The sequence below is a fragment of the Chanodichthys erythropterus genome, chromosome 15 (genome assembly GCF_024489055.1).
Source record: "Chanodichthys erythropterus isolate Z2021 chromosome 15, ASM2448905v1, whole genome shotgun sequence".
NCBI lineage: Eukaryota > Metazoa > Chordata > Actinopteri > Cypriniformes > Xenocyprididae > Chanodichthys > Chanodichthys erythropterus.
The window spans coordinates 41,145,776-41,162,404 of NC_090235.1; the positions used below are offsets into that span (position 1 = coordinate 41,145,776).

Genomic DNA, 16,629 nt, shown 5'->3' on the forward strand with positions numbered 1-16,629 from the left:
TTCACGGAAGTTTATCTTGCTGAAGGTTCGTCCACGCCTGGCTACAAAATGGAAATATTTTCTCGACTTTCTAACATTTGCAGATGGAGAATATACCTGTGAAATGTAAATATGGACTGAGGAAATTATTGGATGTCACTTCAGCTTAAAAAAAATATATGAATAGAGGTCTGTATTTGTTTCCACCAATCGCTGCACAAGTTAAGGTTACGTATGATGACGAAGGCACGTTAGTGCGAGCCCTCCCGGAAGCCATAGAGATTGCATTGCAGTAACTGCAGTTAAAAAAAAAAGTTCTTTGAATGGAAGTGTATGGGAGCAGTCGGGGCAAATCTCCGCCAGACTGAAATGGCCAAAAAGAGGCGGTACTCCACGGAGCGTGACTCGGCGCTGATTGGACTATATCCAGAGGCAGAACAAACAGCCTAGCAGCAGTGACAGCTAGCGTAACTCTGTGGTTGAATGTGATTGAAAAATCCGTCCCTTTCTCACTTTGGTGGTGCGTCGCCCTATTACCCTAATGAAGAAACCGCCCCTGGTTAGATTTAGCATGATTGATGTGCACTCCTGCCATAAATTAATACATTAAATTTTTTTAATTGTAAAACATTGTTCAAATATTGATGCCGGAATCTTAAATCTTTAAGTAAAAAACAAACGTTCGCAAGTTTGGATTGTTAAATCTTGAATGACTGTCAACTGTTGAATGAATGAGTGGCTGCGTCCGAAAACCTAGGTAACAGTTAGCTGTCTTGCTGCCTCGCTATCTTATAAGAGAATGACTTGTACGGCAGCGTTTGTGCATGAAGGCACCTCACGAAACTGATTTCAGACAGACTTCTGAGGCAGCGTAACAGTTTAATGATCTACAGCAATATAGCGCGAGCTTTGGTGAGAACTAAACAAATATTTAATTACTACAGTATTAATTTCTCGATAGAAATGATATAAAAATTGAAATATATTGATCAAAATTGTACATTTATACACAAACTGAGCAGCAAATGCAACCTTCGGACGCCATCTTTATTTTTTCTAGCTCAACTGTCACAGAATGGAAAGCACAGGATTGTGGGATATCAAAGGCAGCTAAAGATACATCTATGCTTCCTTCAAAAATCGATCTGAGGAAGGTATCTCACGAGAGAGGAAGTGAAGCTAACATTGGATTCGGACGTGCTTTGATGCCTTACTACCTTGAAATGTGTCCTCGGAAGGCAGCATTTTCCAGTTTTCGGACACAGCCAGTGTTTTTGTTGATAGGTATACTTTTTTAGAAGAATATACAGTAAGGTGAGATCGAAATGTATTAAATTATGTATAGGATTGTTGACTGCATTATTGTCTCATTTGACTGCTTTACTACGAACCTTGCTAGTCTCTTTTGTGCAGATATACATACACTTTTAAGAAAAATGAAGAAGATTCAACATTTTTTAATACTAAATACCATAGCAAAAAATGTTTTAATGATGTGGTTTACATCATATCTGATGTGTGCATCACTATTCGGACTCAGGTCCACTATGGCCAGCAAAAGAGTGAAAAGGAGAGGACAAAACATATGGGATTAAGAGACTGTAGAGAGCCCCAAAAATGTGACACATGATCTGCAATCTGCTAAAGTAGTAGAGAAGCATGTAGGAGAAGACCAGAGAATGGAAGATGAAGATCATGTGTCCAGCAAGGAGAGTGAACAGTGTGATGAGACGGCTCTGTTCAGTGGTAAGAGTTTATTTCATTGTATTCTGCCTTGATTCTGGGAATGTAAGCATTCCTCAATTAAAAATTTAGAAATATAGATAAGTGTCTTCATAAAAAGCAGCTACTTCCTTAAATTTTTAACTGGTAAAAGAAAAGGGAATGCACATTAGGTCCTACCCATCCATTGCTTATTTTATTAACATGTATTTTTCAAGTCCACTATTATCACATATTGTCACTGATTTTAGTTTAGTCAGTTATTTTTAATATCATGCTTTTTACCTTCTGTTAAAATGTTATTAAATGTCATTATGCTAACTTTTGTTTATCTTTTAAATCTCTTTTTGAAATCTTATTTAGCACTTTCATTAAACCTCTTTCTAAATGCTTCATAAATAAAATGCATTAACTGTACATTGAATATTTTGTTGATTGTAGATAAAACCAGCTCCCTGAAGTTGCAGCAGAAAAATAAAAGACTGCGGAAAAAAATTAAGAAAATGCAAGAGGCAATTGACACCTTGAAGAAAAAGTTGAGAGCAAGAACAGGTTGGTGACTGGCAGGGTGAGGTCTGTTATGTTAGACATCATGTAATTAAAGAGAAAGTGACCCAATAAAAACAGTATAAAGTACATGTATATTCTATATCCTTTTTTAAACTAGTTGTAAAGGGTCAATGAAATGTTTTCTTTTTATTATTTTATAATGTTCCTAGAGGTCCACTTTTTAAAATTCTAGTTATACAAGTTTGTTACTAATATTTCTGTATTAAACAACGTGAAGTGGACCACTGTTTTGATTTACGAATGTATAAAGTAAACCACCAAAAACAATTTAGCAGCAAAGTAGTCCTTACTTATCAGAACAATCATTGATCACAGATTACACATTATAACTAACATGTTTGCTTGCATGTTGCACCATTAGTGTCAATTATTGTACCTGAGCCACTCTGTATTACTTTTAATTCTTTTGTGGTGTTGCAACATCAGGATGGGGCTGATATTCAAATTAGCTGTTTTTTGTATGTCAAAGTATGTCAAATGTTAAATTATAAAGGAAAATTTAAAGAACTTGATCAAACTAAACTAATTTTGCATCCAGCTATAGCTTTGTCAGGAGATAGCACACATGCTAATATAAGCTCAAATACATCCAAAGTAAAATTTATTTTTCTTTGGGTGGCAGTTGAGGCTTATTTATGGTGTGAAGGCACTTGATAATAATAATAATAATAATAAAAAGAAATAAAAATATAGAATAACAATGAAAATCAGTTCACAAAAAAAGTAGAGTTTATAATGTGATGTTTTTTGGGGGCAGGGAAATCAAAAAAGTACAAATCCTGGGATTCAGATGATTCCAGCTTCACCTCCAGCTCCACCTCCAGCTCCACCTCCAGTTCCTTGTTTTCATCTACTTCATTCTCCAAAATGAAGAAACCCCACAAGAAGAGTAAAAAGAAGCACCATCATCCTCTGGCAATGGCAAGAGGTACTTTAAACAGTATATCTGTGGTTGGCAACCATTTTGCAACTGGGGTCATTATTAATCTTTTTCGATAATGTGCTATATGAAAGCCCTGTCACCATCCTCATTTACACAAATATTGCTCTGACCATGACAAAAGCAGGCCATGTTTCAGCAAAGGGAATGCATCAACACTCCTCTTGCTATTATCTCTTGAAATGTTTATCCCTTGGTACACCTGCCTAGGCTTACCAACTTATTATTATATTTAATAAATTAATGAATAAGAATATTTGGATTTACATCACATTTACATCAAAATGAACAGAAACAAAGATTAAAACAGATGTGTAAAATGTCATGATTCAAATTTTTTTGTAAATATTCAATTTTCTAGAATGTTGTTGGGCTTTCCTCCCATGTTTCTTGTTTATCCTCAGAAATAATGGGTCTGTCTGCGGTAGATTAGCCAGCAGCCAGGGCAGTGCACAGTATACTGTATAACAGTGTTCTTCAAATCTGCCCTTGGTGGGCCACTGTCCAGCAGAGTTTAGCTACATCCCCAATAAAACTCTGGAGAAAAAAAAAAAAAAGTATTTAAAAAAGTTAAACTATTTAAAGAATTCTTTTTGTATATTGAATAACAATGAATAATTATCTTTGATATATTTTTTATTATTTATAATGCTGCCTATGAAAAGTAGTTAGCAATGCTATTTAATATATAATTTCAATCCTATTCTAGTCCGTTTAAAGTGAATGGCTGATAATTCTGTTTTTCTTGTTTTCTTTGCAGCTCGCACAACTGATGATGTGGTACATAGGTAAGAGTCAGGGGAGCATGACTAAGGCATTTAAAATGGTAGGTGTGGATCGGAACACACTGGCGCTGTCTGCTCCCCTGGCAGAAATTGCAATTGCATGTCCAAAATTCTTAAAGAGCCTTCCACCATTTAACCTCAAAAAAGAGAAGCTTTTAGACTACTCTAAGCGTTGTGCGGAGTCAATGACTCCAGAGGTCAGCACGAAAATTGAAGAGCTAAAAGCTAAAGGCAAGCTTCTGCCAATCAAGTACAAATACAGATAAGCCCCTTAATATTTAATAGTTTAATAATGTTAAAGTTTTATATTGGGGCTATTTTTGTTTTTTATTTATTCATTCAATTTGTTTCACAAGCAGTTCCACTATGTTAGAATGCACTTAAAATGTGTTTAAGTAATATGTTTTGCTTAGCAATGTATTAAAAGCCATTCTATTCTAGTGTTCCATTGTTTTAAAGCTTAATAATAAAGGTTTTGAATTGTATAAATCTACTCACATCATTAATTTCCATCAATGTGTTGGTAGGCAGGTGGATAGAAAGTATAAGAACACTTATCCCTGGTTTCACAGACAAGGCTTAAGCTAGTTCTAAGCTAAAATGCATGTTTGAGCTGTTTTAACTGAAAGTAACTTGCACTGATGTATCTTAAAATATCTCAGTGCCATTGTTTTGTCTCAAGATACACACCCGTAACAATTATAAAAGCTACTTAATTAAATGTCCTAATTGAACTAAGGCCTAATCCTGGCTTAATCTGAACACTGCCTGTGAAACCGGACCTTTTGGGTTTGGGTATAATTTTCCACATCCTGCTCTGTTTAGCACACAGTTGAGTGCACAAGTGTTCCTCATGTGTGATACACTTTATTTTACGTAGCTTATCCCAGTGTAATATTTTGTAATTTAAATGTAATTAGGAAGCTAGTGCATGTATTTAAACTCAATTAGTGAGTCAATTTAAACTGTTACAGATGGATAAGGTATAGATACACATGAAGTACACTTAAGTACATTATTGATACACTTTATTTTACGTAGCTTATCCCAGTGTAATATTCTGTAATTTAAATGTAATTAGGAAGCTAGTGCATGTATTTAAACGGTAACACTTTACAATAAGGGTACATGATTAATGATGTACTAATATCTGAATTAATAGTTTATTAATCATGAACTAATTAATGGACCAATAAGGAATTAATGATGGACTAACCTTAGCTACGCCTGGAATCATGAGGATTCATGTGTTAACTACAGCCACCTTAACTACACGTTAACACACGTTTGTTAGTTAACATGTTAATTAACAACGAATGATCAGCTTCATCAAGTTGACTCTTTAAGAAGAAAGAAGAACAGCAGACATCGCTCAGAACTGTATCAACTTGATCAGCACTAATCTTGCACTGTTTTATTGCATTTCACACATACACCACGCTTCAGTATTACTCCTGATTTGTACACGTGACTGGTGCAGACAATTTTTAAGCATTTCAAAATGTACTTTTCACTATCCCTGGTTAACAACTTACCAGAAATGTTGTTCTTGACGACAGCTCTGATTATATTTATTTCCAGGAAGAATGTTGTTTCGTAAATTTGGAGTGTATTAAGGTGATGTGCTTCAGTTGGATTATTGCATTTCATTATCATTTACTGTACATCGTTCCCACATCATGGATAACTTCGTGAAAATTAATTCGGTTACAAATACTTTACCTAAATTCATTTTGTTTCAAGTGATTTTCCTTTATGTTACTCTGTTTCATCCAACCTTAAAGAATACATACCTCCATTCACTTATTTAAATAGCCTGGAAACTATACTGCATGTGCAACTGATCACTTAATTTATGACTTATGTTGAGATGCCTCGACAAATCATGAACTCATGCTAGTTAATGACTAGTTAATAATGAGTTAACCATCATGTGCCCCTTCAAGTAAAGTCATGACATAAAGATGTTTCAACAAATCATGAACTCATGCTAGTTAATGACTAGTTAATAATGAGTTAACCATCATGTGCCCCTTCAAGTAAAGTCATGACATAAAGATGTCTCAACAAATCATGAACTCATGCTAGTTAATGACTAGTTAACAATGAGTTAACCATCATGTGCCCCTTCAAGTAAAGTCATGACATAAAGATGCCTCAACAAATCATGAACTTACATTAGTTAATGACTAGTTAATAATGATCTTGTCACAACTTGTCACATTGGTTTTCTGATTTGTAAGTAAGAACAATTATCAATTCGCCACATTTCATTGTCATTCAAAATTCCCTGTGTCCAAATACTCACTTCCTTATTTAACTGATACACTACTACTACTACTAATAATAATCTTAATAATAATAAAAATAACTAAATAATCTTTATTAGAATATATTTTGTAATGTATACAAATGTTTTAGAAGAAGTCAGCCATTGAGCATTAAACACACATGTAACAAGAAGATAGGATTTGTTAGACTGGAAATTGATGGTAAATGTCTCTGAATAACCGTCCAAGGACACCTCTTCTGTGCCTTTCACCAAGCCAGTTGGTCCATTCAATGAGAGCGAGATGTTCTTTTAACATTTTCTCTGTCCTGTTTCCTCTTAGTCTCCACACCCTTGTTTTATAAGACAGCCATGCTCGTTCTAGATGCTGTGAATGGGCTCCAGTGTTTGGGTCTACAAACCAGTGACTGTGATTGACTGTAAAATGTCTGTAGCCCATATTTGCCAGCACACCTCTGTAAGCTCTCCACTCATCTGAGATCAGGATTGTACCTGGACGCACATGTTTGACAATAATTGGAATTAGATGATTTCTTGATCTTCGAGTGACAAGACGCAATATTGGCCTTCGCAGATTATGTTTCACACCCAGCATTCCAAAAACCCACTTCCTTCGCTTCCATGTGGTAGATGCCCTACCCCGTCCATACTGCAAAAAAAAGAAAGACACAAACAAGAAAGAAATATATACTGAGAAGAAAAAAAGGTGATAATGTCAGGCAAAATTACAATTATGTTCTGTATACAAATAGCTAATAATTATACAATAATTATTGTAATAAGGTTACACAGCAATCACATAGCAATGTTGCTTTTCTTCGGTTCTTTTCCTTATATAAATGACTTTAGCAATAATCATAAATAATAATTTAAAATTGTACTTTTGTACAATTTTATTCATTATTGCTTACTAGGACGAAGAAAAGTCATGATAGCATTATTTACCTTCTATCATTCTAAAGCTTAACTGTATAAAGCTGACTAGACCTTAATTCACATTGAGTGCATCACAGCTGCTTCATCTCTGTTGCAAACCACAGCACTAAACTCAATAAAACTTACCTTTCGTTTATGACGGAAATTGCTTTCATCAATAACAACAAATTCTTGTTGACCTCCCATCTGCTGCCTTCTTCTTTTTTGGTACTCTTTCATAGCCTTGGTACAGATCTTTCTCAGGACCTTAGCCATTCTGGAGAGAGTTTTAGAACTTCTAGCAATCCTGTCCTGCATCATGTCTATCTGTCTCAGGTGCAATCCTTGAGAGAACCTGTGCAATGAAACATCAATAATTTACAAAAAAATATCAAACCATTACAGCACAAAACAGCCCATGTGTTCTAAACTAAGATATAAAATGACACCAAATAGACATCAAATTGTGATGACTGGCTGGTATACAGTAGTAGATATATTATTATTATAATTGGCACAGTGCTTGTGCTATTAGTAATGAATGGTTATACTGTAGCAAAAACATCAAGTTAGTCAAACTTTTTCCTTGCAGGGATAGTACTACTTGGAAAAGCAATTGGAAAAGCTTTTGGGGCAGACCTGATCTGTTGAAAAGAGATGGTATTCATCCCTCCCGGGATGGTGCTGCTCTTCTCTCTAGAAATTTGGCAAATAGTCTTAGAGCTGAAACATGACAAACCAGGGCCCAGATCAGGACGCAGACAAACTGGCTAAACCGACCGTCTGCTAGCCGCCTCACGTCACAGAACTCAGATAATTCACAGCACATAGAAACACTTTCACCTAGATATTATCACATAGAGACTGTGTCTGTACCTCGAACTAGTAAATACAAAAAACTTCCAAAACCTTTTAAGGGTAAAAATTTAATCGATGTTCAAAAAATGAAAATCACAGATAAATCAGATAAACAAATGATAAAGCTTGGGTTACTGAATATTAGATCTATTTCTTCAAAAGCACTTATTGTAAATGAAATTATCACAGACAATAAACTAGACTTGCTGTGTTTGACAGAAACCTGGCTAAAACCAGACGATTACATTACTTTAAATGAATCTAGTCCTCAAGGTTATGATTATCGACACAATCCTCGACAGAAAGGCAAAGGGGGAGGTGTTGCTGTAATTTATAGTAATATATTCAGAATCATTCAAAAGAATTTCAAATATAATTCCTTTGAAGTGATGGTGCTTTATGTAACATTATGTAAGTTGACATTTGTGCTGGCTACTGTATACAGGCCACCAGGGCACCATACTGACTTTATCAAAGAATTTGCTGAGTTTCTATCAGAGTTAGTACTGGCTGCGGATAAAGTCCTTGTTGTTGGTGATTTTAATATCCATGTAGATAATAATAAAGACGCATTTGGATTGGCATTTGCAGATATTTTAAACTCTATTGGAGTTAAACAACACGTGTCAGGACCCACTCATTGTCGTAATCATACCCTAGATCTAATACTGTCGCATGGAATAGATATTGATGCTGTTGAAATTCTACAGCAGAGCGATGATATATCAGATCATTATTTAGTCTCGTGTATAATACAATTAGCCAAGGCTACAAAACCACCACCCAGCCATAAATATTGTAGAACAATCACGTCTGCCACTAAAGATTGCTTTATAAATAATCTCCCCGAGCAGTTTCATCGCCTTAGTATACCTGACAACTTAGAAGAACTCGATGCTGCAACAGAAACTATTGGCTCTCTCTTTTCCAGCACATTAGATGCGGTCGCTCCTTTACGTCTAAAGAAGATTAAGGAAACTAATCCAACGCCGTGGTATGATGAGCACACTCGGGCTCTAAAACGAGCTGTTAGAAAAGCTGAACGTAGTTGGAAGAAAACAAAACTAGAAGTTTTTCGCCTTTCGTGGAAAGAAAAAATGATTGAGTACAGAACAGCCATAAGAAATGCTAGATCTACTTATTTTTCAAATCTCTTAATAGAAAACAAACATAATCCTAGGTATTTATTTGACACAGTGGCTAAATTAACTAGAAACAGAGATTCAACTGCTGACGTTTCCATAGAGCACAGCAGTAATGACTTTATGAACTTCTTTACTTGCAAGATTGATAATATTAGAGAGAAAATTATAAACATGCAACCGTCTACAGTTTCTCTTCAGACAGTGCACTGTAGTGTCCCTGAGGTAAAACTAGAATCATTCGCCGCTATAGGAGAGGAAGAATTATCTAAACTTATCAAATCATCAAAATCAACGACATGTATGTTAGACCCAATGCCGACTAAACTACTGAAAGAAATGCTTCCAGAGGTCGTAGGTCCACTTCTTGATATAATTAATTCATCTTTAACACTAGGACACGTGCCAAAAACCTTTAAGCAGGCTATTATCAAACCTCTTATTAATGTAGCACCATCTTGTATATGTTACATATTACCACGCTTGTTTGTACAGTTTTAACCACTTCCCTTTTTTTCTGTGCTTCTAATATGTAAAGCTGCTTTGAAACAATTACCAATTGTAAAAGCGCTATATAAATAAATTTGACTTGACTTGACTTGACTACTACTACAATAAAACCTGTTTGACAGAAAATGAGTTCTAGCATGATGTGCATGTAGGGTTATAAATGTGCAAGTTTTGAGATCTTGTTCTGCAACAAGTAAATGCCATGATTTTTATACATTGGTCCTGATAGGTGTTTTTAATGTCTATTTACTTCTCACCTCGTACTGTATACAATTAATATACTCTATACATTCTACACTCTCATGCTAAATTTCAGAGACATTTAAGGTAAAGGTAGACAAGGGAATGGCTTACCTGTAAATAAATGTTAACCATGATGGCAAGCTTATTTTTGATTTTTCAAATAAAGATCCTGTCCTTACAGATCGGCTGCTTTTAACTCCACGATGATTTTTAGATCTGCACACCCTGTGATTCAAAAGAAAATACTAATTAATGTTATGGAGAGGTATATGCTCTGCTTGTCAAATTTGTAATATAAGGTGTTCTTCATTCACCTTTTTTAAACATATTTTGAAGGTTCTATCACTGATTTTAGCAAGTGAACTGACTCATGAACAATTATCACTAAACAAACAAACAAAAAACAACTGTGGATCATTCAGGTAACAGCAGAGTATGCAAACTTTTGAACAGGGTCTATTTTTTTTGTAAATTGAACTAACGTATTGTTCCCTTTCGTGGGAACTATCGACGCTACGTCAGTGACGTGATGGGAATCCTCTGCATTTTTGTGTTCGTGAAGCACTATTGTATCTAACCAATGAGAGAACGCGACGTCAGAGGCGGGTGACGTCACGAACCGGAACCTATAAAGCATGCCCGGAAACAAAGAACGCTAGCTTCTGTTGTCTTCAGTAAGCGCTATTTGTATCTTGTCTGTCTTATTTACTGTTGTCTGTCTACCATCTCGCCAGAAAGGGATCTCTTTGTCTGAGGACAAGAGTTTCTAACAAGACACATAAAAGACATACATATATATATATAAAATGACGGAGAAAAGCCAGCGTTTCACTAAGTGTGCACCTCCTTGCCCGCGATTCATCGTGGAGGGAGATACACACGAGATGTGTGTGAAATGCCTGGGAGTTGAGCATGCACAGGCAGCTCTTGAGGGGGCTGTCTGTGTGCACTGTGAGCGGCTCACTCTCAGGGCGCTGCGCTCACGCCGGGCGCTCTTTGAGGAGGGCGCCGCGGCGAGTGTTCCCCGCGGGTCTGGTCCCGCTGCTGCTGAGGCACAGCGAAGGCTGCACTCGTGGGGTTCACAAATGGATCTAGCAGAGGGGGGAGAGACGGGCTCTGCCTTATCGCTTCCCTTACCTGCTAGATCTAGTGTCTCTCCTTTGGTGGTGGAAGCACGCGCTGCGGTTTCTTCCCCGCAAAGGGAGGCACCGGCACTGAATATATCTTCCTCCGAGGAGGTTGATGTTGAAGGTGTCGAGGGTGGTGATGAGGGACCGTCATCCTCATCTCCAGCCCATGAGGAGCTTATGGAGGTAGTGACCCGGGCAGTAAAAAAAAAAAAAAAAAAAAAATGAAAATAAGCTGGCCCGCGGAGGAGAGCGTTCCAAAAATAAAAAGCAAGTTAGATGAACGCTTCCTCCCAGCTAGGTCACTACCCCAGCGTCGGGGACTGCCGTTCTTTCCCGACCTCCACACCGAGGTGTCGAGGTCGTGGAATAGACCCGTGCAGTACCGTGTCTTCAGCCCACAAACGACAATGTACAGATCACGGGGCTGAAGCAACACGGTTATGGGGCGATGCCTCGGGTTGAGGAGACGCTTGCGAGCAATCTCTCGCCCGAGTCTGCATCGTCCCTGAAATCCCCGACGTTGCCCACCAAACCACTAAAACAAACATCGAGTCTGGTGGGCAAGGCTTATTCGGCAGCGCCCTGAGGCTGCTGGGCGGGAGCAGCCTCAGCCGATAGCCGGCTCCTCGGGATACAGGTCCCAGCAGAAAGCTAGTCTGGCCGCCCGTGCTCCCCCGCGGAGAGCTTGGGGACCGGTGCGCGCTGTACAGCAGAAGCCTTCTGGGGGTAGGGCGGATCTGAGGACCGTCATTATTTCCCGGAAGGCTTCCCAAAAGAAATCCTGACGGTCATGGGTCAGGGTTTCTGAGGGCAGTCCCTTGCGTAGGGGTTCGACGATTAACATCTATCGCTCCCCATCGGTGCCCTCAGGGGGCTGTTCTGCCAACCCTGCCACCCAGTGTGCGACAGGGCGCAGCAGTCCCCGTCGATCCTTCGAGGAGGGTCGGCCAGCACATGATTCGCTTATCTGCCGGTGCGCCGTGCCAGATAAACGAGCCAAGTGCTCAAAAAACACCAGAGACCAGTCTCGAGAGGCTGGTTCCCTTAGTAGAATTTTTGGGGGAATGGAAACTTCTTCCGAATATTTCGAAATGGGTGCTGCTCAGGGTAGAACAGGGTTACAGAATTCAGTGGGGTCCTTCCCACAGTGGTGGCCCCGAGCAGTCTCTGGTAATGGAACAGGAGGTTATGACGCTCTTGCAAAAAGGAGCTATAGAAGGGTTTCTCCTCCCAGCAAGCTGTCAGGGTTTTACAACCTATACTTCATTGTTCCAAAGAAGGGACAGATCAGGTCCGAGGAGCTGGTTTGTTGTGATAGACCTGAAAGATGCTAACTTTCATGTATCCATCCATCCTTCTCATAGGAAGTCCCTCAGGTTTGCTTTCGGGGACAAAGCTTACCAATACAGGGTTCTTCCTTTCAGCCTATCATTATCACCCCGCACGTTCATGAAGTGCGTGGATGCAGCGCTGGCTCCATTGAGACTCCAGGGCATCTGCGTGCTGAACTATATCGACGATTGGTTGATATTAGCTCAAACAGAACAGTTGGCAGTTCAACATTGAGATGTTGTTCTGTCGCACATGAAAAAGCTTGGGCTGAGGCTCAATGCCAAAAAGAGTGTGCTGGTTCCGAGTCAGATTGCAAACTATCTAGGAGTAATCTGGGATTCTACCACAATGCAGGCGCAGCTGTCTCCTGCTCGTGTGAATTCCATTCTCGGAGCCGTGAATGGGGTGAAGTTAGGCCAGTCACTCACTGTAAAACAGTTTCAGAGACTGTTGGGTCTGATGGCAGCTGCGTCCAACGTTATTACTATTGGCCTTCTGCACATGAGACCCTTACAGTGGTGGCTCAGGACCAAGGGGTTTTCCCTGAGGGGAAATCCTTTTCACATGATCAAAGTCACGCGGCGATGCCTTCGTGCTCTGGTCATGTGGAAAAAGCCTTGGTTCCTGTCCCAGGGACCCGTGCTGGGAACTCCTCGTCGTCGCGTAATGCTTACGGTCGCTCGGCTCAGGGTCTAAGGGAGGACCATCAGCTCTCCTGGCACATAAATCGGCTGGAGATGATGGCGGTGTCTCTAGAACTGAAACACTTCCTCCCAGACCTGAGGGGCCACCACGTGTTGGTGGACAACATGACGGTGGTCTCTCTTGACCAGTCATTCACTGTAAAAGTTTCAGAGACTGTTGGATCTTATGGCAGCTGCGTCCAACGTGATAACTTTTGGCCTTCTGCACATGAGACTCTTACAGTGGTGGCTCAGGACCAAGGGGTTTTCTCCGAGGGGAAATCTTTTTCGCAAGATCAAAAGTCACGCGGCGATGCCTTCGTGCTCTGGTCATGTGGAAAAAGCCTTGGTTCCTGTCCCAGAACCCATGTTGGGACTTCTCGTCGTCGCGTAATGCTTACGACGGATGCTTCAGCTCAGGGTCTCTGGGAGGACCATCAGTTCCTGGCACTTAAATCGGCTGGAAATGATGGCGGTATTTCTTGCAGTAAAATACTTCTTCCCAGACCTGAGGGCATTAAAATGTGGGAGCAGACGCCCTGTCGAGGCAGGGGCCAAGGCCCGGGGAATGGAGTCTCCATACTGAGGCGTGGAGCTCACTTTGGAAAACTTTGGTCGAGCTGAAATCGACCTATTTGCTTCAGGGGAATCAACCCAGTGTCCACTGTGGTTCTCCCTATCTCATTCAGCACCACTGGGTCTGGATGCCATGGTACAGACGTGGCCGAGGCCGTTCGCTCTGCTCCCGGGAGTTCTGGAGAAAATACGCCAGGAAGGGGTCAGTCTAATATTGATAGCCCTGTACTGGCCAACCAAAATATGGTTCTCAGACCTAGTGCCACTTCTAGATGGCTCCCTGATGGAGCTTCCTCTCAGGCAGGACCTCCTGTCTCAAGCGGGCAGCATGATAATTCATCCATGCCCAGAACTATGGAGACTGTGGGCCTGGCCTCTGAGGGGGCCAGGCTCATACATGCTGCTCTCCCAACTGAGGTTGTGGAGACCATACTCCACTCCAGAGCTCCCTCCACGAGGAAGTGTATGCGGCCATTTTTGGCCATAGTCCTCTGGGGGATTCCTCGGTAGGTCGAGACCCCCTTTTTTATACGCTTCCTCCGTGGTACTCTGAGGCTGGGGCCTTCAGTACCTACAAGGACTTTGGCCTGGGACTCGGCCGTGGTATTAGAAGGGTTAGCCGAGGCTCCCTTCGAACCACTAGAGGAAGTTTCAGAGAAATTCCTCACCTTTAAAGACCATATTTCTACTGGCTATTTCATCTCTTAAAAGAATAGGAGATCTTCAAGCACTTTCAGCTGCTTCTTTGTGTTTGGAATTTGCACCTGGAATGGTCAAAGCGTTCCTGCACACTAGACCAGGCTATATGCCTAAGGTCCCCACCAAAGTCCCAGGTTCCATCGTACTTTAGGCCTTCCATCTTCCTCCATTTACAACTTCGGATCAGGAGAAACTCAATCTGCTCTGTCCAGTGAGGGCTTTAGATGCATATGTCCACAGAGTTGCCCTGTGGGGAAAAACAGATAAATTGTTTGTGTGTTTTATGGGTCTCATTAGAAAGGAGGTCCAGCATCTAAGCAGAGAATGAGCAAGTGGGTGGTCGAGGCTATCTCACTTGCTTATGAGGGGGCCGGACAGCCATCTCCATTAGCTGTCCGTGTTCACTCGACTAGGGGTATGGCGGCCTCAAAGGCCTTAATGTCAGGAGTATCCATTAATGACATATGTGGTTCTGCTGGATGGTCATCCCAGCACACCTTCATCAGATTTTATAATCTTAATGTGAGTAGAACTCCGGGTGCTTTGGTTTTACAAGATAGTAGCCAGGCACTCGGAGGCACGGCGTAGTTGGGACAGCGTTCCCATCACGTCACTGACGTAGCGTCGATAGTTCCCACGAAAGGGAACGTCTTGGGTTACGAGTGTAACCCTTGTTCCCTGAGTAAGGGAACGAGACGCTACGTCACGTTGCCGTACCTCCAGCATGTCTGGAGCGCTTACTTCAGACATGTCACAGAAGCTAGCGTTCTTTGTTTCCGGGCATGCTTTATAGGTTCCGGTTCGTGATGTCACCCGCCTCTGACGTCGCGTTCTCTCATTGGTTAGATACAATAGTGCTTCACGAACACAAAAATGCAGAGGATTCCCATCACGTCACTGACGTAGCGTCTCGTTCCCTTACTCAGGGAACAAGGGTTACACTCGTAACCCAAGACGTTTTCTCTTATGGACTATATGCATATGTCTTTTACTAAACAAAAAATATCCCACTCATTTTGGTAAAATAATTAACATTTTGCAGTTTCTCCAAGGTGTATGTAAACTTTTGACTTCAACTGTACGTATGATTCACGCAATTTGGCTAAATAGGCCACTGTTCATGGTCATATCTTTGCAACATTTTGAACAGTCATGAAACCTACTCCTAACTTGTTCTGTAACAAGGCAAAGTAAGTGTAGGCTAATTCCAATAGAAGAAGAAGATATGCGGTTTCCTACCGCGACTCACCAGTTATATCCATCAGAAATTTTACTGTTCCTGGTCAGTTTCATCTTTTGGCCACATCTTGAACAAAGTACTCTGCTTGTGAGTAGCTTTTTCTTTTGAAGCCATTTTATTACTTTGAGCTTTCCCTTTTTTGAGGGCTTTTGAACCGCCATTAGCAACAATTTAGTCATTAATCCCGCCATAGTGAAGGGTCGTTACGTCCTTAACAATTCGTTATTTTTGAACAAATCTTTGATGTGAATCGGCAAGAACGCGTCGTCTCTGGGAGTGACTCGTTGGGTCGCGCATATGCATAACATTCAATAGATTCTGCACTGTCTGTAATTAATTCGCCTGTTTCCAATCATTTTCGAGTCGTTCGTTGATGACATGATGGACCAATAAGCTTAACCAATGCAGTTTGAACATTCCGAGCAAGAAAAAGAATTGATTAGTTTGGACCGTTCGAGTCTTTGGTTTTTCGAGTCTCTTCGTTCATCACCTGACCGTCCCGGTAAATTGACCAATATTTCAGTGCTCGGTGTTAACATGAAGCATAGCCATAACATAATAAACATTTTGAATAAAATTAAAACTTTTGGAGTGGTACCTTCGTTTGAAGTCTTTACATGCTGGGACAACTCCAAAGAAGTGCAAGACCCATCAGAATTGCATGTTAGTATTAAAGGTGGACATACTTGTATTTTGAAAATCGCTCCAATGGCAGATGACGAAGAAGAAGAAGTGGTTGTTGCGCCCAAAATCGAACGCAAACGTGACAAGGAGAGCACAATGGCGACTAGACGTGGGAGGCCAATTAAGATAAATCCAAAGTATGGTGCAGCTACAGATGGTAAGTGTTTAAAATGATAATGATAACGAGTGACTAAAGTGTTACATTACGTTAGAGTAAACTAGAAAAATCTGTCTTTGAATTGGTAACATACCAATTACGTTCAAATGTAAGCAAAATATTCAAGTAACGTTAGTTGAAGCCATTGATATATTTTGGGAAATACCCACTGAG

The 16,629-nt window shown here is 40.3% G+C and overlaps 1 protein-coding gene across 1 annotated transcript; it reads left to right on the forward strand.

The window, feature by feature from the left end:
- The first annotated feature begins 1,658 nt into the window (after positions 1 to 1,658).
- On the forward strand, positions 1,659 to 4,262 carry LOC137037192 (coiled-coil domain-containing protein 106-like). Its single transcript, XM_067411000.1, has 4 exons — positions 1,659 to 1,725; positions 3,029 to 3,199; positions 3,616 to 3,635; positions 3,972 to 4,262. The coding sequence occupies exons 1-4, from the start codon at positions 1,659 to 1,661 to the stop codon at positions 4,260 to 4,262; spliced, it is 549 nt and encodes a 182-aa protein (XP_067267101.1).
- The last annotated feature ends 12,367 nt before the right edge of the window (positions 4,263 to 16,629 follow it).

Coding starts and splice junctions, on each gene's coding strand:
- LOC137037192 (XM_067411000.1), top strand. CDS start 1,659: ATGGAAGATGAAGATCATGTGTCCAGCAAGGAGAGTGAACAGTGTGAT. Junction 1,726..3,028: donor TGAGACGGCTCTGTTCAGTG/GTAAGAGTTTAT, acceptor TTTTGGGGGCAG/GGAAATCAAAAAAGTACAAA. Junction 3,636..3,971: donor AAATAATGGGTCTGTCTGCG/GTAGATTAGCCA, acceptor TTTTCTTTGCAG/CTCGCACAACTGATGATGTG.